At 43.4% G+C, this 23,112-nt stretch overlaps 2 protein-coding genes across 2 annotated transcripts in view; one reads left to right on the forward strand and one right to left on the reverse strand.

Annotated features, from left to right (window-relative positions):
- drc1 (dynein regulatory complex subunit 1 homolog (Chlamydomonas)) overlaps positions 1–6,795 on the forward strand; it is a 38,110-nt gene extending 31,315 nt beyond the window's left edge. The window contains exons 14-16 of the mRNA XM_060929464.1: positions 4,878–5,027; positions 5,253–5,355; positions 5,428–6,795. Coding sequence (XP_060785447.1) covers positions 4,878–5,027; positions 5,253–5,355; positions 5,428–5,472 — 298 coding nt within the window. The 3' untranslated portion in view covers positions 5,473–6,795. The remainder of the gene's footprint in view (positions 1–4,877; positions 5,028–5,252; positions 5,356–5,427) is intronic.
- A 308-nt stretch (positions 6,796–7,103) lies between these two features.
- Positions 7,104–18,609, reverse strand: atp5po (ATP synthase peripheral stalk subunit OSCP). The gene is made up of 7 exons (XM_060929470.1): positions 18,532–18,609; positions 17,927–17,977; positions 15,524–15,634; positions 15,246–15,375; positions 14,042–14,154; positions 13,834–13,920; positions 7,104–7,330 (listed from the first exon to the last, which is right to left on the reverse strand). The coding sequence occupies exons 1-7, from the start codon at positions 18,556–18,558 to the stop codon at positions 7,220–7,222; spliced, it is 630 nt and encodes a 209-aa protein (XP_060785453.1). The 5' UTR covers positions 18,559–18,609; the 3' UTR covers positions 7,104–7,219.
- Positions 18,610–23,112: the final 4,503 nt, after the last annotated feature.

Genomic DNA, 23,112 nt, shown 5'->3' on the forward strand with positions numbered 1-23,112 from the left:
CCACCTCCGTGGCAGGGGAATGGGGTGGGGAGGGGGGCAAGAGACAGGGGAAGAAAAGAGAGAGAGAAGAGAAGCGAGGGGAGATGCCTCGTCTGCCTGCCGTCGGAGCCGCCTCCAGATGGTCCTCCGCCAGCTTGATGGCTTGCTTCAGCGACGCCAGGTGATGACACTGGACCCATTCCGCCATTCCTTCCGGAAGTCGAAAGACAAACTGCTCCAGTGCCACCAGATCAACGATCTCGTCGGCGTCATGGTTTTCCGCCCTCAGCCACCGCCGGCAGGCGTCCCGGAGTTGCTGGCCGAATGCAAACAGCCAGCCGACCTCCTCCAATGCCAGCGTCCGGAAGCGCTGGCAATGTTGCTCCGGGGAGCGGCCGAGCCTCTGCAGGATGGCTTTTGTTAGGTCCACGTAGACCAGCCGGCTGTCAGCAGGGAGCTGCGAGCTGCGCCTCGCCAGTCAGGAGCGGGAGAAGGTGCGCTGCTCCAGCGGCCACCCCCACGCCTCGGCTGCTTGCTCGAAAAGAGCGAGGAATGCTTCTGGATCGTCCTGCGGTCCCATCTTCATGAGGGTGGCGGCAGCGGTGGTCGACGCCCCTGCTGACGCGAGCAGGTGCCGGAACGCCTGGCGATCTTCCTGCTGGGCCAGCATCAAGGCTTCGAAGCGTTGCTCCTGCTCCTTTCGGAGGGCGATCAGCGCTTGATGCTGGTTCTGCTGGGCGGTAGCGAGGGCATGGATGAGCTCTTCGAATAACGGGGACTCCATGGGGTGGTTCTCTTCTGTGCTCCCGGGTTACAGCACCACTATAACACTTCCTGATGTGGGTGGAGCACAGAAGCACGGCAGGCGAGAGTTGATGGTTTATACAAATACTTTTATTCAGGCTTTTCAGCTTGCTTTCTATCATCACTCACTCACTCACTCACTCACTCACTCACTCACTCACTCACGCATTGTGGTTGGGGAGAGAGCTCCCTTTCTCTGCTCTCTCTCTCCTTTTATGCTCTATCCCTGTAACACACACACACACACACTAATTGACAGCAGGTGGAATGACTTTTACCCCTTTTCCACCAAATCAGTTCCAGGGCTGGTTCGGGGCCAGTGCTGGTGCTGGTTCACAACTCGTTCAACTTGCGAGCCAGCTGAGAACCAGTTTGCTTTTCCATAGCTCGCGGTGCTAAGGGAAGGCACGTCAGTTACGTCGCTGTATACGTCAGTTACGTCACTGTATACGTCAGTTACATCGCTACGTTTGCATAAACCTTGGCGCGAATATCGAAGCAAAAACAACACGGAAGAAGCAGCAGCAGCAACAACAACAATAATAATAATGGCTGACTTCGCGTTTGTACAGCTGCTGCTTCTCGTCGCTTAAAAATGGTGATCTTTCGTGGTCTTGTTATTGTTGTTGGTCTTAACAACTCCGCCCCTCGCTGACATAAGCGGTTCTTTCCTCTGGCCCAGCAAAGAGTTGGTGCTAGCCTGGAACCGTTTTTTCTGGCCCCAGAGCCAGTTCTTGGTCAGTGGAAACAGAAAATCCGATTCCAAACTAAGCACTGGCCCCGAACCAGCCCTGGAACTGCTTTGGTGGAAAAGGGGCATTAGCCACTTACCTTCCCTGACCCCGCCCTCCATTCACAGACTGCTGCTTGGCCACACCCCCACTGCCACAATTACATATCTGTGAGTGGCAAAAGTATGTGAACCTTTGCTTTCAGTATCTGGTGGGACCCCCTTGTGCAGCAATAACTGCAACTAAACGTTTCCGGTAACTGTTGATCAGTCCTGCACACCGGCTTGGAGGAATTTTAGCCCATTCCTCCGTACAGAACAGCTTCAACTATGGGATGTTGGTGGGTTTCCTCACATGAACTGCTCGCTTCAGGTCCTTCCACAACATTTCTATTGGATTAAGGTCAGGACTTTGACTTGGCCATTCCAAAACATTAACTTTATTCTTCTTTAACCATTCTTTGGTAGAACAACTTGTGTGCTTAGGGTCGTTGTCTTGCTGCATGACCCACCTTCTCTTGAGATTCAGTTCATTGACAGATGTCCTGACATTTTCCTTTAGAATTCGCTGGTATAATTCAGAATTCATTGTTCTATCAATGATGGCAAGCTGTCCTGGCCCAGATGCAGCAAAACAGGCCCAAACCATGATACTACCACCACCATGTTTCACAGATGGAATAAGGTTCTTATGCTGGAATGCAGTGTTTTCCTTTCTTCAAACATAACACTTCTCATTTAAACCAAAAAGTTCTATTTTGGTCTCATCTGTCCACAAAACATTTTTCCAATAGACTTCTGGCTTGTCCACGTGATCTTTAGCAAACTGCAGACGAGCAGCAGTATTCTTTTTGGAGAGCAGTGGCTTTCTCCTTGCAACCCTGCCATGCACACCATTGCTGTTCAGTGTTCTCCTGATGGTGGACTCATGAAAATTAACATTAGCAACTTGAGAGAGGCCTTCAGTTGATTAGAAGTTACCCTGGGGTCCTTTGTTACCTTGCCGACTATTACACATCTTGCTCTTGGAGTGATCTTTGTTTATTGAACACTCCTGGGGAGGGTAACAATGGTCTTGAATTTCCTCCATTTGTACACAATCTGTCTGACTATGGATTGGTGAAGTCCAAACTCTTTAGAGATGGTTTTGTAACCTTTTCCAGCCTGATGAGCATCAACAACGCTTTTTCTGAGGTCCTCAGGAATCTTTCTTCGCGCCATGATACACTTCCACAAACGTGTTGTGAAGATCAGACTTTGATAGATCCCTGTTCTTTAAATAAAACAGGGTGCCCACTCACACCTGATTGTCATCCCATTGATTGAAAACACCTGACTCTAATTTCACCTTCAAATTAACTGCTAATCCAAGAGGCTCACATACTTTTGCCACTCACAGATATGTAATATTGGATCATTTTCCTCAATAAATAAATGAGCAAGTATAATATTTTTGTCTCATTTGTTTCACTAACTTATCTACTTTTTGGACTTGTGTGAAAATCTGATGATGTTTTAGGTCATCTTTATGCAGAAATATAGAAAATTCTAAAGGGTTCACAATCTTTCAAACACCACTGTACATCACGTGGTGGGCTTTCCCCGTTCGCGCAAGGCATTGTGGGATACAAATTTGAAACAGGAGAGAAAAACAGGATGTGAGTGAAATGTGAAAGACTGACTACAGTAACGGAAAGCGAGAAGGAAAGACGTTATGTTGTGAAGGAAAGGAAACGCAGGACCAAACTAATAAATATCAGTGGTCAGTGAGCACCTCGTTGTGATCAGCTGTTCATTTAGCATCAGAATGATAGAAATGTCAGTACACGGTCAAGGTAAACCTGTCGATGGCAGTAATGCAACACTGGATGCTGCATGATGGAAAACCCAACAGAAGAAGGAAAAGAAGGTAAACCTGTATATGCGCACACGGACTTCCTCTGTCTACTTGACTGCACGTAGCGAAAGATTTCATGCACATTATTTGCTAAGGAATCCCTTCAAATTAAAGAACTTCCCAGCCACAGAATGGCCTGATTTTTTTAGATATTACAGAAATAAACATATATCACAATGACCAAATTTCAGAGTGAACTAAATTTCACCGAATTTTATGAAATTGAATGGCCATGTAGTTTTAAGCTTCCTCTCCCCTCCCAAAACCATGGTAGGAGGTGGATTGATTGTTAAATAGATGTGTGTATGGTGTGTATTCCAGACACACTAAGGCACATAACTACCAATTCAAATCGAGAAATGTTGCACTCTAAAGGTCTTAGTGTGAGACAGACATCAGGTAATGTCTCACCAAAACTGTTTGTATGAAGATTTATCCTACATTCTTATTTATTTTCCTTCAAGTTATATCCATGCATGACCAGGTGGAAACTGAGGCGCGTCTGTGTGGTTTTTTTTTGTACACTATACACATTTTATATATAAATGTCTCTAATGGAAGAATTCCTGAATGCATTCAACAAAGATATGTGGTTCGAATAAATGTTTATTACCCTTCCCTTATTTATTATTATTAATGAGAACACATTTTAACTGGGGCGGCACGGTGGTGTAGTGGTTAGCGCTGTCGCCTCACAGCAAGAAGGTCCGGGTTCGAGCCCCGTGGCCAACGAGGGCCTTTCTGTGCGAAGTTTGCATGTTCTCCCCGTGTCCACGTGGGTCCCCTCTGGGTGCTCCGGTTTCCCCTACAGTCCAAAGACATGCAGGTTAGGTTAACTGGTGACTCTAAATTGACCGTAGGTGTGAGTGTGAATGGTTGTCTGTGTCGATGTGTCAGCCCTGTGATGACCTGGTGTCTTGTCCAGGGTGTACCCCGCCTTTCGCCCGTAGTCAGCTGGGATAGGCTCCAGCTTGCCTGCGACCCTGTAGAACAGGATAAAGCGGCTAGAGATGAGATGACATTTTAACTGCTCTTTGGGCAGCATGGTAGTGTCATGGTTAGCACCGTTAACTCACAGCAAGAAGGTTCTGGGTTCGAATCCAGTGGCCGATGGGGGCCTTTCTGTGTGGAGTTTGCATGTTCTACCCATGTCTGCATGGGTTTCCCCCACAGTCCAAAGACATGCCGTTAGGTTAACATGGGGCAGCCTTGGGCTGAAGTACCCTTGAGCAAGGCACCTAACTGCTCCCTGGACACTGTTGCATAGCTGCTCACTGCTTCAGATGGGTTAAACGCAGACAGGAATTTCACTGTGCTTAATTGTATGTATGATAAAGTTCTTCTTTATCAGTACAGGGAAACATGTTCGAAATCTTGTCTGTGGTAATCACATATTAGCTGCACATGTACTACAGAGACAGGTTGAGAAATGCTCGACTTTAAAGATTCCTTTCACTACTTTAACAGAGAAATACCTCGACATAAGGGCAGTGCTCTCATGCTGGAGAGAATGAACGACTCTGAAGTGGAAGCATACTGGGAGAACATTGCTAACGTCATCCCTGAGCCCAAACTCAAAGTTTGGAGAGCACTAGAGGCAGGGCTCAAGAAGTACCAGTGAGTATGAGCACATGCCAAAATTAAGGCTTTCTTCACATCATCTCAAATAAATCACACATAATAACCTGTTATGCATATGTTTCAGTGAAATCCCAGTAAATTAAGAAATCACTCCTCCAGACCCTTTTATAACTATTTTTATTATTACTTTTGCATCACACCACCACAGTTTTTTTTTTCTTCTTTGAAACTGCATATGTTGTGTTTAATTTTTCTTCTCAGTACTGAACTGACTAAAAGATCCAAGCTTCTGACTGAAACACAGCAACTCAAACAACAAAACTCAGAACTCCGCATGCTGCTGTACAAATATCAAAATGCAAAGGTGTGTGAGAGCTACATTTCATGGTTTGTTCTCCTCCAATACCAAATCATCTCACGTTGTCTCTTCTGATAGGTCAATGCTGAACTGATGATCCCACCTACCCAGATGATGCAGTGATCAGATTACTTCTGCTCTGATGATGGACAGGCAATCAATGAACTTTTTATATTATAAATACAATATATACACAGTAATTTTAAATACTTAAATTTTAAATATTGTTTTCTCATCAAAACCAGACTATAAAATGTTATTGGGTGTGCAACATTTATTAATTTACGTATGGATGCATTTACTTTTACTTATTCATCGTACAATCAGTAGAACTTACCATCAACTAACCAGTGACAAAATACTGAGTAAGAATGAAAGAAAATCGGTCGGTCCATACTCTGAGGTCACGTGAATCTGTCCTTCCTGTCATTTCTAAATACTGTAATAGTTCCTCGTGTGGCAGGTCTTTGCGTCATGGCTCCCAAAACAATTATTTCCCCAGCATCTTTGTGACATTCACCTCTCTATCCTTCATTTCTCCAAAAAGAGGGGGGCGCGGCTGGACAGACATTTGTCTTCTCCCCGTGTCATTACTACATCCTGTGTGTCTGACCTCTTTTTTCAGCGTTTTATCATACGCTATGGTGATCCAGCCACTTATCTGTTTTCATGTCATATGTCTTCAGATCCCTACAATAAAGAAGGCTTCTGTTTTATCTTTAGTTAAAACTATTAATCCATAATCACAACCGTATAAGCTGTTTATGACTAATCATTTTGACGGAATAATCACCATGATGTTTATTATATTTTCTGGACAAGAACCATCATTTTGGGACAAATAATAAAATACTCGATAGAGGTTTTACATTTCTCATGTTAATTCCATTTACGGGGCGGCACGGTGGTGTAGTGGTTAGCACTGTCGCCTCACAGCAAGAAGGTCCGGGTTCGAGCCCTGTGGCCGGCGAGGGCCTTTCTGTGCGGAGTTTGCATGTTCTCCCCGTGTCCGCGTGGGTTTCCTCCGGGTGCTCCGGTTTCCCCCACAGTCCAAAGACATGCAGGTTAGGTTAACTGGTGGCTCTAAATTGACCGTAGGTGTGAATGTGAGTGTGAATGGTTGTTGTCTGTGTCTATGTGTCAGCCCTGTGATGACCTGGCGACTTGTCCAGGGTGTACCCCGCCTTTCGCCCGTAGTCAGCTGGGATAGGCTCCAGCTTACCTGCGACCCTGTAGAACAGGATAAAGCAGCTACAGATAATGAGATGAGAATTCCATTTACCTTCAGTAACCACTTCATTTAAACCACATTTACTCTCCATTCTGATGTTTGATGTGAACCTTAAGCTCTTGACTTGTATCTGCATGGTACCCTGTATTGCACTCCTGCCACATGATTTGATAATTGCAAGAATGAGCAGATGTACCAATTAAAGTGGCCACTCCATTAAAGATATTACATCAAAGCCAGTGAATTAACAAATATTACATTCTGACTTGCTAAAAGGTTAAAACACTGTCAAAACTTCCTGAAGCATTTAAAACACCGAGCATGTGCTGTAAATATAGCTTTTGGACACAATTTGGCTTTAGATTAGAATTTTTATGCTACGCCAGTGGTACATTTAACTGTTGACCCATTTCACGTTTTTACAACAAATTTGATTGAGGATTCATGTTTCCATCTACTTTATAGCTGCAAACAGAAATGCAGCTTTAACAGGAGAAAAAAAAAACAAACCTTGACTCCAGACTAAACTTTAAATATTTATTATCAACACAAGAGGACATAATAGTTGTCACATGTAATTGGAGAAGGAGCTCCACCCCTTTCATCTACATACGACTTGTTCTGGTCAGTCCACAGGACTTAAGTGTCCCTGATCAGTTTGGTGAGCTTCTGGATCTTTGACTTCGTGGACATGTCCACATATTTATCACCGATACTGACGATCATGCCACTGAGAATGGAAGGATCACACTGGGAAGACAGAGTTTCTTATTAGACACTTAAGACACATCCAGCTAAAACACTGCTAAACAGAGACATCAGTATAAATCATACTGATAAAACACAGAAAAGCACTCAAAGCCCTTCAACTAAACCTGACCCAGCCCAAAGACTCAAACATACAGTGCTGAGCGTAAATAAGTGCACCCCCTTTGAAAAGTAACATTTTAAACAATATCTCCGTGAACACAAACAGTTTCCAAAATGTTGACAAGACAAAGTTTAATAGAACATCTGTTTAACTTATAACGGGAAAGTAAGGTTAATCATATCAACTTAGATTACACATTTTTTCAGTTTTACTCAAATTAGGGTGGTGCAAAAATGAGTACACCCCACAACAAAAACTACTACATCTAGTACTTTGTATGGCCTCCATGATTTTTAATGACAGCACCAAGTCTTCTAGGCATGGAATGAACAAGTTGGCAACATTTTGCAACATCAATCTTTTTCCATTCTTCAACAATGACCTCTTTTAGTGACTGGATGCTGGATGGAGAGTGATGCTCAACTTGTCTCTTCAGAATTCCCCAAAGAAAATAATTTCTTTACACCACAAAGGTGAAGGCTACAAGAAGATCAGCAAAGCTTTACTTATCAGTCAGAATACTCTAGCAAAAGTGGTACAAAAATTTAAGAAAGATGGAACTGCAACCATCTCACAGAGACGTCCAGGTCGTCTACGGAAGTTAATACCTCAACAGGAGCGTCTTCTGATGAGAAGAGTTGAAGAAAATCGGCATGCAAGTTCACTGCAGTTATCTAAAGAAGTAGAAAGCCAAACTGGGGTGACTATTTCCTGTGACACAATACGGCGTACACTGCAGAGGAACGGCATGCATGGGTGCCGTCCACGAAAGAAGCCTCTCCTAAAGCCCAGGCACAAAAAAGCCTGCCTAGAGTTTGCCAGGGCCCATGCTGACAAAGATGAAGACTACTAGGACTCTATAGAGATCTTGCAGTCACGTGACCGGAAAGTTAACAACTGCCATCTTGTCGGTAAAAAACACAGCTGAATACTGCTGCACTCGTGTACAGAATGGATCAATTTCAACCAACGGACTACACGGCTCATTTTTCTAATGAACAGATAACTAGATATGTCTAAAATAAACGACCTACAGATTAGTGACCCTTATGGCTTACCGGACGTAGTTTTCACAACCGTGTCAGTGAATTTTGAACTGCCAGAGGTGGAATACCCAGACGTGTATAATTACCTCATCAACTTTCCCTCGCTGTTCAGTGGTGAAGCACTGCGTGCTTATAAATCTCTGCACAGTTATCTTTACAGAAATTCAGGATTTATCAGCCCCCCTAAGATGTGGCATCTTGTAAACAAGAAAATAACAATCCTCATTGGACGGGTAAGTCACTTAAGTATTGAGTACTAGAACTGATGCTAGATATATCAGTAGTATCTACTGTAGTATAGCACTGACCAGCCGATTATGGTTGAATATTTTATACTATCAGTTAGATCAAGTATCAGTAGTCTATCACTATTACTGTATATATGGTATACCTGCTTTATGAAATAAAAACGTATTTGTCCAGTTTAATTTCTTTTGCTTTTACCATAATTAGCAATACTGATAAATCATAATTCTTAGAATTACAGATGTGCTCATCTATGTCATAGATATTGGTAATGATACACTTCACAGCCAAAACGTGGAAAGGGAAAATGAGAGGGTGACTGACAAATGTCTAAAGGTCACTGTTTTTTTATCACTGATTTCGGCCTGGCTGATAGCAGCAATCCATTTTGCACGCCTGTCAGGGTCCCGTGGCAGCCTATGAAACTAACTTTCCGATTTCTGACCTCTCCTGTTGTGGCATTTATATGCAATACAACTCTCCGGCATTGTGGCACGGTAATATTTGAAGATTTCGGCGAAAAATAATGAAAGTCAGTGTCGGTAAGACGGCGGAAATATGGCGTTTTACCGACAAGATGGCGTCTGTCTACAATCTGGAGCGGATGTGACGTCACATGCAAGTGCTCCATACTCTGGAGTGATGAGACCAAGATAAATGTTTTTGGAACTGATGGCTTCAAAACTGTATGGCGTCTCAAAGGTGAGGAATACAAAGAAAAATGCATGGTGCCTACAGTGAAACATGGTGGTGGCAGTGTCCTTATGTGGGGCTGCATGAGTGCTGCTGGTGTCGGGGAGCTGCATTTCACTGATGGCATCATGAATTCACAGATGTATTGCTCTATACCGAAAGAGAAGATGCTACCATCACTCCGTGCCCTTGGTCGTCATGCACTTTTCCAACATGACTAAACACACATCTAAGGCCACTGTTGGATTTCCGAAGAACAGGGTGAAAGTGATTCAGTGGCCAAGTATGTCTCCTGATCTGAACCCAATCGAACACCTATGGGGAATTCTGAAGAGACAAGTTGAGCATCGCTGTCCATCCAGCATCCAGTCACTAAAAGAGGTCATTGTTGAAGAATGGAAAAAGATTGATGTTGCAAAATGTCGCCAACTTGTTCATTCCATGCCTAGAAGACTTGGTGCTGTCATTAAAAATCATGGACGCCATATAAAGTACTAGATGGAGTAGTTTTTGTTGTGGGGTGTACTCATTTTTGCACCACCCTAATTTGAGTAAAACTGAAAAAATGTGTAATCTAAATTATATTATTAACCTTACTTTCCCGTTATAAGTTAAACAGATGTTATATTAAACTTTGTCTTGTCAACATTTTGGAAATTGTTTGTGTTCATTGAGATATTGTTTAAAATGTTACTTTTCAAAGGGGGTGCACTTATTTACGCTGAGCACTGTATCGAAACAGACATTCTGTATATTACTAACACACTGGCATACAAAAAAACTGGACAATATTTTCTATAAATTTGTGGGATTACTTAAAGTGTTAAATATTGGAGCAGAAACCTGTTTTGATTTTGGACGACACGCACTGTGCTAATGCCTCATTTTAACAAGGGCTCCTAAACATCATATTGAAGCCCTACAGCTAGCCATGTAAAGATTCACCCAGGTCACCTTACTGGGTTCATGATTACATTTTTTCCACTATTCATTTTATTATTATTATTTTTTTTTTTTGGGGGGGGGGGTCAGTTTCTTATACACACACACACACAAAAAAAAGCATTTATTTTCATATTCTTCATCAACGTAAATATTCCTTTTAAGTTAATTTTAAAAAGTCTTAATTTTTTAACAAACAATTTGCCCACATTTGTAAAGATTGGAGTAAAATGATTAAATATTCCTTTTATTAAAAGTTAATGAATAAGTATTTTCCTAATTTGGACATTTGTACCATCAACCATTTGCTTCCCTTTTCTTTAGCTTTTGGCAGACTTGGGGAGGCCCTCTGATTTATTAAATCTATTTCTGCAATCACACAACCGCTGTTTCCTATTTTAGAGCTGTATTTTTGTGCGTTTTTGGGGCATTCGAGTTACGGTGAAGTCATGTTCAGTCCCACTATTGTACCCTCTGCGGTTTAAAAACACAATTACAGCTAGGAAAAACACTTTACACAGCCTGATAAATAATCGCAAATTGTTTTTCCATTTCATTGATTCAAATAGTCATAAATTTGTATTGCAATTTATCACCACGATACATCATTCCTTGCCTACCGCAAGACAGCAGTTTATTTCCTGCACATCTACAAAAATGTCACCTCATGGGGTAATACAAAGAGCTCTTCATCAGTCTGTTTTTGCAGAAAATCTCTCTCATTCACAATCATGAACTAAATACAACAGACAAAGTATCATTGCTGAAGGGCAGTTCTTCAGCAGAGAGGCCAACATTATGAAATTATTAAGACTGCCTTAACTCGTCAGCTCAGTGATTTTGCCAAAGTATGGAATCCAAGGCAAAACAACCCCAATTCCAAAAAAGTTGGGACAAAGTACAAATTGTAAATAAAAATGGAATGCAATAATTTACAAATCTCAAAAACTGATATTGTATTCACAATAGAACATAGACAACATATCAAATGTCGAAAGTGAGACATTTTGAAATTTCATGCCAAATATTAGCTCATTTGAAATTTCATGACAGCAACACATCTCAAAAAAAGTTGGGACAGGGGCAATAAGAGGCTGGAAAAGTTAAAGGTACAAAAAAAAGGAACAGCTGGAGGACCAAATTGGAACTCATTAGGTCAATTGGCAATAGGTCATTAACATGACTGGGTATAAAAAGAGCATCTTGGAGTGGCAGCGGCTCTCGGAAGTAAAGATGGGAAGAGGATCACCAATACCCCTAATTCTGCACCGACAAATAGTGGAGCAATATCAGAAAGGAGTTCGACAGTGTAAAATTGCAAAGAGTTTGAACATATCATCATCTACAGTGCATAATATCATCAAAAGATTCAGAGAATCTGGAAGAATCTCTGTGCGTAAGGGTCAAGGCCGGAAAACCATACTGGGTGCCCGTGATGTTCGGGCCCGTAGACAGCACTGCATCACATACAGGCATGCTTCTGTATTGGAAATCACAAAATGGGCTCAGGAATATTTCCAGAGAACATTATCTGTGAACACAATTCACCGTGCCATCCGCCGTTGCCAGCTAAAACTATATAGTTCAAAGAAGAAGCCGTATCTAAACATGATCCAGAAGCGCAGACGTCTTCTCTGGGCCAAGGCTCATTTAAAATGGACTGTGGCAAAGTGGAAAACTGTTCTGTGGTCAGACGAATCAAAATTTGGAGTTCTTTATGGAAATCAGGGACGCCGTGTCATTCGGACTAAAGAGGAGAAGGACGACCCAAGTTGTTATCAGCGCTCAGTTCAGAAGCCTGCATCTCTGATGGTATGGGGTTGCATTAGTGCGTGTGGCATGGGCAGCTTACACATCTGGAAAGACACCATCAATGCTGAAAGGTATATCCAGGTTCTAGAGCAACATATGCTCCCATCCAGACGACGTCTCTTTCAGGGAAGACCTTGCATTTTCCAACATGACAATGCCAAACCACATACTGCATCAATTACAGCATCATGGCTGCGTAGAAGAAGGGTCCGGGTACTGAACTGGCCAGCCTGCAGTCCAGATCTTTCACCCATAGAAAACATTTGGCGCATCATAAAACGGAAGATACGACAAAAAAGACCTAAGACAGTTGAGCAACTAGAATCCTACATTAGACAAGAATGGGTTAACATTCCTATCCCTAAACTTGAGCAACTTGTCTCCTCAGTCCCCAGACGTTTACAGACTGTTGTAAAGAGAAAAGGGGATGTCTCACAGTGGTAAACATGGCCTTGTCCCAACTTTTTTGAGATGCGTTGTTGTCATGAAATTTAAAATCACCTAATTTTTCTCTTTAAATGATACATTTTCTCAGTTTAAACATTTGATATGTCATCTATGTTCTATTCTGAATAAAATATGGAATTTTGAAACTTCCACATCATTGCATTCCATTTTTATTTACAATTTGTACTTTGTCCCAACTTTTTTGGAATCGGGGTTGTATACTGAAAACCATATTAAAAAAAAAAAATCACCCCAATTATAGCACGGTTGCTTCAGAGAAATCTTGGTTTGAATTTTAAGAAATGAAAGTTCAGTTTTTGCCTGATGTAATTCCATTACTGACTTTTCTTTCCTCATAAAAGATTTTGCTTTCAGTTAAACATAACCAATTTTTCTCTGCTTTTTTTTTTAGGGTAAAAAGATACCCCATAGAGTGCGAAATTTTTATTTAATCCCATTATCTTGAACACTGTGGTAACTTTAGTTGCATTATGCCGTGAATGTGATTCTGTTACCAAAGAACTACCCTGAAAATTAACTGTAAGAGCAGCTCATCTGATAAATGAAGCTGTAATCATAATACTGTTTCTTGCTCATGATAAGATTCCATTCAACACACAAGTCAAGCTTCACTAGCAACCAAATTCAAAATGTTCGTCAACATGATGTAATTTCAGCGTATGCAGACAGACAGATGTGCAAGAGCTGTTAGTTTTGCACCAAAGTGCAGTTTAAACATTTGACCTGTTTAACGCTAAACACTAAACACATTTTTGTGTTTGATAAGTGGGCAATGGTGCATACAGGACCAGATCTGCACCTAATAATGATTTGCCACATACAAACCCACAGTTCTTGAGATGACCCGACCCCGCCGCAATCATCATTTTGATATTTGAGTTATTCCATAAAGACAAGCACATTCTAAGAGGAATAACGTCAAATCTACTGGTGATGTACAATACTACATGAACTAAGAGTTTTTGCTCACTTGGTGTGCACTACTTTACACTGCTAACAGATGGAAAAATATTTCGCTATGTTTCGGCTCTAGTAGAAGTGGATTATTTGGGGGAGGGATTGGTTCTTTCCTTCTACAATATCTAAACTGTCCTGTGAAATGTTTTTAGAACTATCATGTGTTTTAACTTGCTTTTGCTTCGAAGAAAAAAAGTTAACACTGCTGCTACACGCACCTTGGTCTCAAGCTTGATGGTCTCTCCCTTTGCCAAAAACCCGTTGAGCGCTACTTTCAACTCAGCAAGGTTAGCTTCATCCAAGGGCTGAATTCATAAAACAGGACAAAAAAAAAAAAAAAAAAGAAGACTGTATCACACAGACCGTGCACACTGTAGCAACCAAGCCAAACACCTCCTGGAACAGTAGAAAAACAGGAAGTCTGACCTGAGCAGTAGTGACTGAGCAGGTGACCTCTCCTCTGTGAGCACTCATCATTTTACCAAAAGCAGTAATGACATCAGAGGTCAGGGTCAGACGGCCGTTATCAGCCAGCACATCTATAGGGGAGAAATTGCAAGAATTATTCTACATGAAGCGAGGACACTCCTCGTTGTACAGTAGATAAAGAGAACCCAATTAAACAAAAGACGTACTTTACTTGGTCAATTATTTATTGAGGAAAATGATCCAATATTACATATCTGTGAGTGGCAAAAGTATTTGAATCTCAAGGATTAGCAGGTAACCTGAAGGTGAAATTCGAGTCAGGCCGTTTGTCACCCCACTGATTAACATCAGGTGTGAGTGGGCACCCAGTTTTACACGTTTGTAGACGTGCATCATGGCAACAGCAAAGGACGTTCCTGAGAGTTGCTGATGCACTTCAGGCTGGAAAAGGTTACAAAACCATCTTTAGGTGGTTTGTCAAGAGTTTGGACTCCACCAATCCAGTCAGACAGATAGAGGAAATTCAAGATCACCGTTCAGCAATCTAATGTCACTAGTTTGTTCAGCAGTTGCTGAATCCCTAGCATCTTCCCAAACTTAACTAGATAACCTGCGGTGGTGTGGCAGGTCACTGATCAAAAGAAGAGCTCCTCACTGTTCGTGTTAGACTTGTGTCATGCCCATGAATTGCCAGCTTCGTCTTCAAGGGTGGGAGAAACAGCAAACTAAGGCGCATTTCAAAGAATAGCAAAAAGCAGCAAAATGCAGTTGCGTTTGTAAAATGATACCATACAGTTTCAAAAGTCAACTCTCCCAGTAACTTAGCGACCCTACTTCTAAGCACACTGGCTAATGTTCTTGAGCCCCCCCCATCAGGAGAAAACTGAGGCTAGTGGAAAATTTTTAATGGCTGTATGAGACCAAAAGAGGACATTTTGTATTAAATGAGAAGCATTATGTTTGGAGAAAGTTAAACACTGCATTCCAGCATAACATGGTGAAGCATGCCACTAGCAGTACATAACTAAAACATGGTGGTGGCAGTATCATGGCTTGGGCCTGTTTTGCTACATCTGGTCCAGGACGCTTTGCCATCACTGATGGGGACAATGAATTCTGAACAAACTATCTGCATGTAAACAACAACTCTGCATAGACACAAAGTCCATGTTCTTGGATTTGCAGAGACACAAATACTCACTGATAAAGTTGATTGTGATTGGAGAGAGCTTGGCTTTGTTCAAAGCATCATTGACAGTTTTCTGTTTAATGCTGCGCTTGACGTGGGGATTCAAAACAATGCTGGACAACTTGGGATCCTTAATCAGACTCTGGAAAGAAAAATAAAGCAGCATGAGAAAACAGTATGTAGAAAGACATGCATTTAGATTTGCAGATGGAACCTGAGCTACAGAGGTCCGTTTGTAGAAATGCCCCAAAGCAAGACCAAAAAAAAAAATCTGATCGAGATCCACTCACAGCCACACGGCCCAGCTCTTGCTCCACCTTTTCCAGATTCTTCTGCTTGCTGGCTGCAGAATACAGAGCGGTGGCATAACGGCCCTCCACTCCATACACCTGGATGGGGGGCTGGGGACACAGAATTAGAGTTTAGCTTCTTGATTTGGTCATTGATGAAATAACTATTAGTTAACTATTTAGATTAACATCTAAACCAACAATTACAGGTTTGTGGTTACAATATGTAAGCTTTCCTTTTGTGTGGGTTTCCTCTGGGTACTCCGGTTTCCTCCCGCAGCCCAGACATGCAGATCAGGTAAACTGGCTACTCTAATGTCCCTTTTCCACTACCCTTTTTCAGCTCACTTCAGCTTGACACGGCTCGCGTTTCGACTACCTCAGAGCGGCGCGACTTAACTCGCTTCAGCCCTACTCAGCACCCAAAACTCGCACGGTTTTGGAGTAGGGCTGAAGCGAGCCAAACCGAGCCGAGTGGGGCTAGGGGCGTGAGGAGACACTCCCCTGTGCACTGATTGGTGAGGAGGAGTGTCCTCACATGCCCACACACGCCCCACGAGCACGCTGGGATCTGTAAACGCCGTAAACCCGGAAGAAGAATAATTACGAAAATTATGAAGCCTTATGCGCCTCGCCTCATCTATACGCTCTTGCCAGTATCTGTTGGCGTTGTCGGTGACAACAAGCCACAGCACCAAGACCAGCAACACTAACGACTCCATGTCCTCCATGTTTATTGTTTACTACCCAGGTCGTAAGACTACCGCTTAAAAGGTCACTGATGTCACTGTTTGCGCCGCCTAACGACATCACGTGACATCCACCCACTTTCGCTAACTCCACCCAGTGTGTCCACCCACTTCCAGCCAGCATGGTTCAGCGCGGTTGTAGTCAAAATGCAACTCCAACAGCCCCACTCAGCTCGACTCAGCCCAACTCAGCACGGCACGGCTCAGCCCAACTCAGCCGCGTTGGTAGTGGAAAAGCGGCATAAATTGCCCATAGGTGTAAATGTGAGTACAGATGGTTGGGTCCTGTGTTAGCCCCACATAGACTGGCGAACTGTCTAGTGTGTATCCTGCCTCTCTCCAAACATCAGCCAAGACTGGCTCCAGCTCACCCACGACCCACAGTAGATCAGATTTAAATAAAGGAATAATGAACATTTATGTGATTAACACCTTTTGTGGTTACATTACATTAAGAGAACCTTCATGTAAGGCACTACCAAAATTAGAAGAAGAGGAGGACTTTGTCACGTATCAATTACAACAGAGTGAAATTCTTTTTTTTGTGTGTATCTCAGCTTGTTGGAGCTGCACGGTGGTATAGTAGTCAGCATCGTCATCTCACAGCAAGAAGGTTCTGGGTTCGAGCCCAGTGGCTGGCAGGGGCCTTTCTGTGTGGAGTTTGCATGTTCTTCCTGTGTCTGCGTGGGTTTCTTCTGGGTGCTCCAGTTTCCTCCACAGTTCAAAGACATGCAGTTATGTTAACTGGCTACTCTAAACTGTCCATTAGTGTGAATAGTAGGGCGGCACGGTGGTGTAGTGGTTAGCGCTGTCGCCTCACAGCAAGAAGGTCCTGGGTTCGAGCCCCGTGGCCGGCGAGGGCCTTTCTGTGCGGAGTTTGCATGTTCTCCCCGTGTCCGCGTGGGTTTCCTCCGGGTGCTCCGGTTTCCCCCACAGTCCAAAGACATGCAGGTTAGGTTAACTGGTGACTCTAAATTGACCGTAGGTGTGAATGGTTGTCTGTGTCTATGTGTCAGCCCTGTGATGACCTGGCGACTTGTCCAGGGTGTACCCCGCCTTTCGCCCGTAGTCAGCTGGGATAGGCTCCAGCTTGCCTGCGACCCTGTAGAACAGGATAAAGCAGCTAGAGATAATGAGATGAGATGAGTGTGAATAGTTCTTTCCCAAGCTTGGAAATGAGAGGGTTAAAGCATATACGTATGTATATATTGTTTACGAATCTGGCTCCAGATTCCTTTGGGATTTTTCCAGACGCATTTTGGTTTTGGTTTTTTTCTGCTGTAGACAGATGGACTTGTGCAAAATTACCCTTCTGGATGAGTGTGTAAAGGGACATTCTTTCATTAAAAAAAAAAAAAAAGCCACAAAATTGGTCCAGAATATGCACTTTAAGGGCTTTGCTCAAGGTCCCAACAGTGGCAGTGCTGGGGCTTGAACCACTGACCTGATAGATAGATAGATAGATAGATAGATAGATAGATAGATAGATAGATAGATAGATAGATAGATAGCCCAGAGCCCTAACTGTTGAGACATTGCAGTCTAACATGACCCACTGAAAGGGCTTCTGTTCGTTTGATTATACTGATCTCCATGTATAGACAGGTGTTTCTCAAGTATGAACTTTACAGTATGAACAAAAACACTATATTACCTTCACCAGTTTTGCTGCCGGTCGGACCACCGACGTGCTCAACTGACGAACCTGGAGACAAATAAGTGAAATAGATTAGATTATCAGGTGTACTAGTAGCTTAATTATTAGCTTTTCTAACAATAAATGCAGTGGCTTTATAATTAAAAAGGCAGTTTACAGGTTAATAAACCAACTCGCTTCATAACCTTCAATGTTCAAGCGCATCACGATTCTCCAAGCTGTTAGCACAACACCTTCCGGCTCACTGTCTCAACATACAGCCGGCTACAGCTAATCCTGTGTGTAAATATACAGAAAACTAACTCTCCGAATCAATCATTATTCAAATAATTTGAGTTTCTTCCTGGAAAAAAAATCCTGGTATATCCGTATATGAGAAGATCATTTCCGAAGAGAGACAAGAACTAGCTAGCAAAACGGCTAACATTAAACTGCCATACACTCACTCGCCGACCTGTATGTGCGGTCTTCATTTACATTGACATTAAACAATAAATGACTATTCGATGCCTTTTTTTTACTGAAACAAACCGTCACATGTATTTCATGATATTGCCTTACTAATTCAAAAAACATATACAAAAGTTTTCAGAATGTCATACTTGCAGCCCCAGTCTAAGCGCCGCCATTTTCTCCTGCGACTGTGTAGGTCAAAGAAGCTGCGCATGCGCGAAAGTCTCTGGACAAAAGCCATGATGCTGCAGCAGTGTATTATGGGTAGAGTAGTTAAAGGGTACCTGCAGAGAAAAATCAGCAGGCTAGAAATATTACACATTTTGCACAAATGCATTTTGACTGCCCTGTTTTGTCACACTGTGTTGCATAAAGCAGTGCTTTAAAATTCTTTTGTATTCCTGCTCACTCAAGGGCGCAGCCATTTTGGCATTTTGTGGGTGGTGTCGGATGTTGTATATCGTTGATGGGTTTCTTGTATCTTGATTGGCTCGCTGCTCCTGACACTGTGATGTAGCCGGATGTACAAAACATTGTTGGAAAATAGTGGAGTGTTAAGCTTATGGTTGCAAAAAATAATAAGCAGGGGCGGCATGGTGGGCGGCACGGTGGTGTAGTGGTTAGCGCTGTCGCCTCACAGCAAGAAGGTCCGAGTTCAAGCCCCGTGGCCGGCGAGGGCCTTTCTGTGCGGAGTTTGCATGTTCTCCCCGTGTCCGCGTGGGTTTCCTCCGGGTGCTCCGGTTTCCCCCACAGTCCAAAGACATGCAGGTTAGGTTAACTGGTGACTCTAAATTGACCGTAGGTGTGAATGTGAGTGTGAATGGTTGTCCGTGTCTATGTGTCAGCCCTGTGATGACCTGGCGACTTGTCCAGGGTGTACCCCGCCTTTTGCCTGTAGTCAGCTGGGATAGGCTCCAGCTTGCCTGCGACCCTGTAGAACAGGATAAAGCGGCTAGAGATAATGAGATGAGATGAGATGAGATGAGAGGGGCGGCATGGTGGTTAGCCCTGTCGCCTCACAGCAAGAAGGTCCAGGTTCGAGCCCAGTGGCCGGCGAGGGCCTTTCTGTGTGGAGTTTGCATGTTCTCCCTGTGTCCACATGGGTTTCCTCCGGGTGCTCCAGTTTCCTCCACAGTCCAAAGACATGCAGGTTAGGTTAACTGGTGACTCTAAATTGACCGTAGGTGTGAATGTGAGTGTGAATGGTTGTCTGTGTCTATGTGTCAGCCCTGTGATGACCTGGTGACTTGTCCAGCAGAGGGCGGCATGGTGGTGTAGTGGTTAGCGCTGTCACCTCACAGCAAGAAGGTCCGGGTTCGAGCCCTGTGGCCGGCGAGGGCCTTTCTGTGCGGAGTTTGCATGTTCTCCCCGTGTCCGCGTGGGTTTCCTCCGGGTGCTCCGGTTTCCCCCACAGTCCAAAGACATGCAGGTGAGGTTAACTGGCGACTCTAAATTGATCGTAGGTGTGAATGTGAGTGTGAATGGTTGTCTGTGTCTATGTGTCAGCCCTGTGATGACCTGGCGACTTGTCCAGGGTGTACCCCGCCTTTCGCATGTAGTCAGCTGGGATAGGCTCCGGCTTGCCTGTGACCCTGTAGAACAGGATAAAGCAGCTAGAGATAATGAGATGAGATAATAAGCAGAGGTTATAAGAGGCTAGAGATAATGAGATGAGATAATAAGCAGGAAGTTTTGGATGTGGGGGGGCAACGTGTCGCACGGCAAAGGCACGCAAAGGGTCCAGGGGCTGCCTCCCCGTGAAATTTAGGAATTTTTAACCCTCTAAAACATTATTTCTCACATTTTGAGAGGCAAATTTTGGTGGAGTAAAGCTAAGTTTAATGTCTGTATTAGAGTACATTTCATCCATGTATTTTTTTCTGTATGAAACAGAAGCAATGATACTATAACATACTTATGTCTACTTAGTATCGTTGCGAGGATAACACCCTCTTACCATGGGTTTGGTCAGGGCAGCAAGCGATTTCATGTAGATCTAGGGCAGCATCAAGGTTTTGGGCGCCCAAAACTACTTGTATGCCTCGTGAACGCTACCTAGCCATCCGGACAGGATGCGAGTTATCAGTCAGATACAAATGTAGCGACACTGTCATAGCCTTGCTGTCACAGGGTCCCCGGTTTATCGCGAGTTCCCAAGGAAACCAGACATGTCTAGACAGTTGCCACAGCAACGGGTTAATTAGTCCATAGAATATTCATAAATCAGCTTGTCTACTAAAAGTGATGGGTTTTGCAGTTCTGCATAATCCAAATAAAGAAAATCCCGGAAAGTGGAGGCAATCGGTGATGTCAGAGCCAGGCTAATTTGCATTGGTTTTGGTGCGAATGGGTGCTACCAACCTACAGTACAAAGGGATGCCACCAGGGCACTGGGATGAAGGGACGCAGCGGGATTTAATAAGGGAAAACAAAGGCGTGCAGCGGGCTATTTATTCACACTACTCTCTCCTTTCCCTCCTTGTAAATAATCAAAGGACTCCCATCATAACTTGGGGGGGTACAGCCCCCCCCAACATAATTTTAGGGGGCGCGGCCGCCCCCCCACCCCCCCTCTGCCGCCACCACTGATAAGGGAAAGCATTTTTTCCGTGTTCCATGTCAACAATCGAGCAACATAAACGACTTGCTAAACAGTGGCTACACAACTTGGGAAAAGGTCACACTTTAGAAACACTCTCCTTTGGTAGAAATTCTGTTGGTTGTGAGAACCATTTTGAGCCCAATTGCTTTGAAAGGAATCTACAGGCTGAAGTCTTGGGCTACGCAGGTCGCGTTAGACTCAAAACCGATGCAGTGCCAATAATATTCCAACACCGTCCACAGTAAAGGAATTTAGGCCATGCAAGCTGATTAGCTAGAACGGTATAGACGTTCAAAGCTAACATATATACATATTTAGGCACTGCCTAAAAGTGGCTCTCCCGATGAGTGTAAAATGTGTTAGTAAATAATCCCATGTTATTTTTAAAAAATCAAATTAAAAATGAGTGCTGGATAAAAACCCATCTATTTTATGAAAATAAAGATACAGATTTCGTTGTCTGGTGCGCCGTGCTCCACTCTAAATTCACACTCGGCTTCTAGCTGTCACTAGCCTATATTTAGACCATATAAACTGTTGTGGCATATTGCATGTCTAGGTCTGTATTCATACACGCAATAAATAAATAAATAAATAAATAAATAAATAGGCTTTCAGCGGCAGCTGTCCATTGCTAGCAATGATGGCTGCTTCATTAGGATGCGCAGAAACGCAGATGGGCCATGAGGCCCGCACCAGAGCAACAGAGACACCCACAGCAGGGGCATGGATGGCCTGGCCGAGCCACCACAGAGTGTCTGGCCTTGTGAGCTCTCGCATACTATTCTCCTCTCCTAATGAAGCGCCTTGCACCAGGCACCCAGCAGACTCACACCATAATAAATGTTGTGGTATTGTTTCTGGCGCATGGCATGCGGCGTCAAAGAAAGGAATAAATATGTATTATGACTGCGATGTGCATCTCATTATTGGTATCACTGTCACAAGACAATGCAGCAATTTACTGATGTGAAATACACAACACTACACAATTCGCTGGTTCATATGCTTTAATATTATTCTGTTCAGGTTGATTTTGTGCCCTTGCAAATATTATGCTCATACACTCATCAGGAGCTCTGCTTTTAGGCAGTGCCTGAATATTTATATTATCATATCATGACTGTAACTCTGCACTGTCATGGACCCTGATCCTCACATGCATGTTTGGTCTTTCATCTGCAGCTTCCACAGGACTTGCCTTTTTAAAACTTGCCAGTTTTAAAATAGCCATTTTAAACTGATTGGATGTGGCAAGTATTTTGTGTGTGTGTACAAGAGTTAGATATTGCTCGTAACACATTATTCTATTTGCATCAGAATGCCATTTGTCCTGGATGAAGCCCTTGTGAGAACCGATACATGCTGTCGCCGGTCCAGCCAAGCTTCCAGGTCGGAATTTATCTTCTTTTCTTTTTCATGGGCGCTGGTCAGTCAAATTCAACCAATGTACTGAGAATGAATGACTGTCTCTCTCTTAGATCTTCAAGTTGTGTCATGCCAGCAGGCTGGCCCATTTTGATTCTTCTGCTACTGCCCTTAAATACTGTGAGACCATTGCTATGGCAGCCATCCCTTTCCCTGACAGCTTCAAAAGGACCTTTTTTGAATGGCTTCTTTTGGTAAATTAGATGATTTAAATAATTGTGAAATGGTTTCCAGGTTTTAAATGCAAAGTATTATCTTTGTCACCAGTTTACTTTCCTTGTCTGCCTTGTAGCTCTCCTTCAAACTGCATGAAGGGGGCAGAGAAGAACCTGAGTAGCTGATGGGTCTTTGACAGCTCCATAACATTAAATTAGCAGATGCTAATTTAAAGAGTCAGGATTCAGAATGTTACCTGATGTAGTGTTGTAGTCAAGACCACCTAAGTCAAGTCAAGTCAAACTCCCTTGCACGCCAGGATCTGGTGTTCCCAGGCAGTCTCCTGTCCCAGTACTAACTAGCTCTTTGAGGCACGTGGGTGCGGCACTGATCTCTGTTTCTATAGCCCTCAGCCTCTCACCTATATAGAGAGCATGCACGTAATGTCATGAGGTCACGTGATATTTGTTTATCTGCCATCTTGGACGGCATGACCACGCATAGAACTTAGACGAACCCGTTCTAATTATCAAGTGTGTGAGAG

Source organism: Neoarius graeffei, chromosome 9 (assembly GCF_027579695.1).
Source record: "Neoarius graeffei isolate fNeoGra1 chromosome 9, fNeoGra1.pri, whole genome shotgun sequence".
Lineage (NCBI taxonomy): Eukaryota > Metazoa > Chordata > Actinopteri > Siluriformes > Ariidae > Neoarius > Neoarius graeffei.

Excerpts from the sequence above, each read along its gene's own strand:
- atp5po (XM_060929470.1), bottom strand. The coding sequence starts at position 18,558 with ATGGCGGCGCTTAGACTGGGGCTGCAA. Across the intron at positions 15,635-17,926 it reads CGGCAGCAAAACTGGTGAAG|CCCCCCATCCAGGTGTATGG; the intron begins GTAATATAGTGT and ends CTGTGTCCCCAG. Across the intron at positions 15,376-15,523 it reads AAGAGCTGGGCCGTGTGGCT|AGTCTGATTAAGGATCCCAA; the intron begins GTGAGTGGATCT and ends TTTTCTTTCCAG.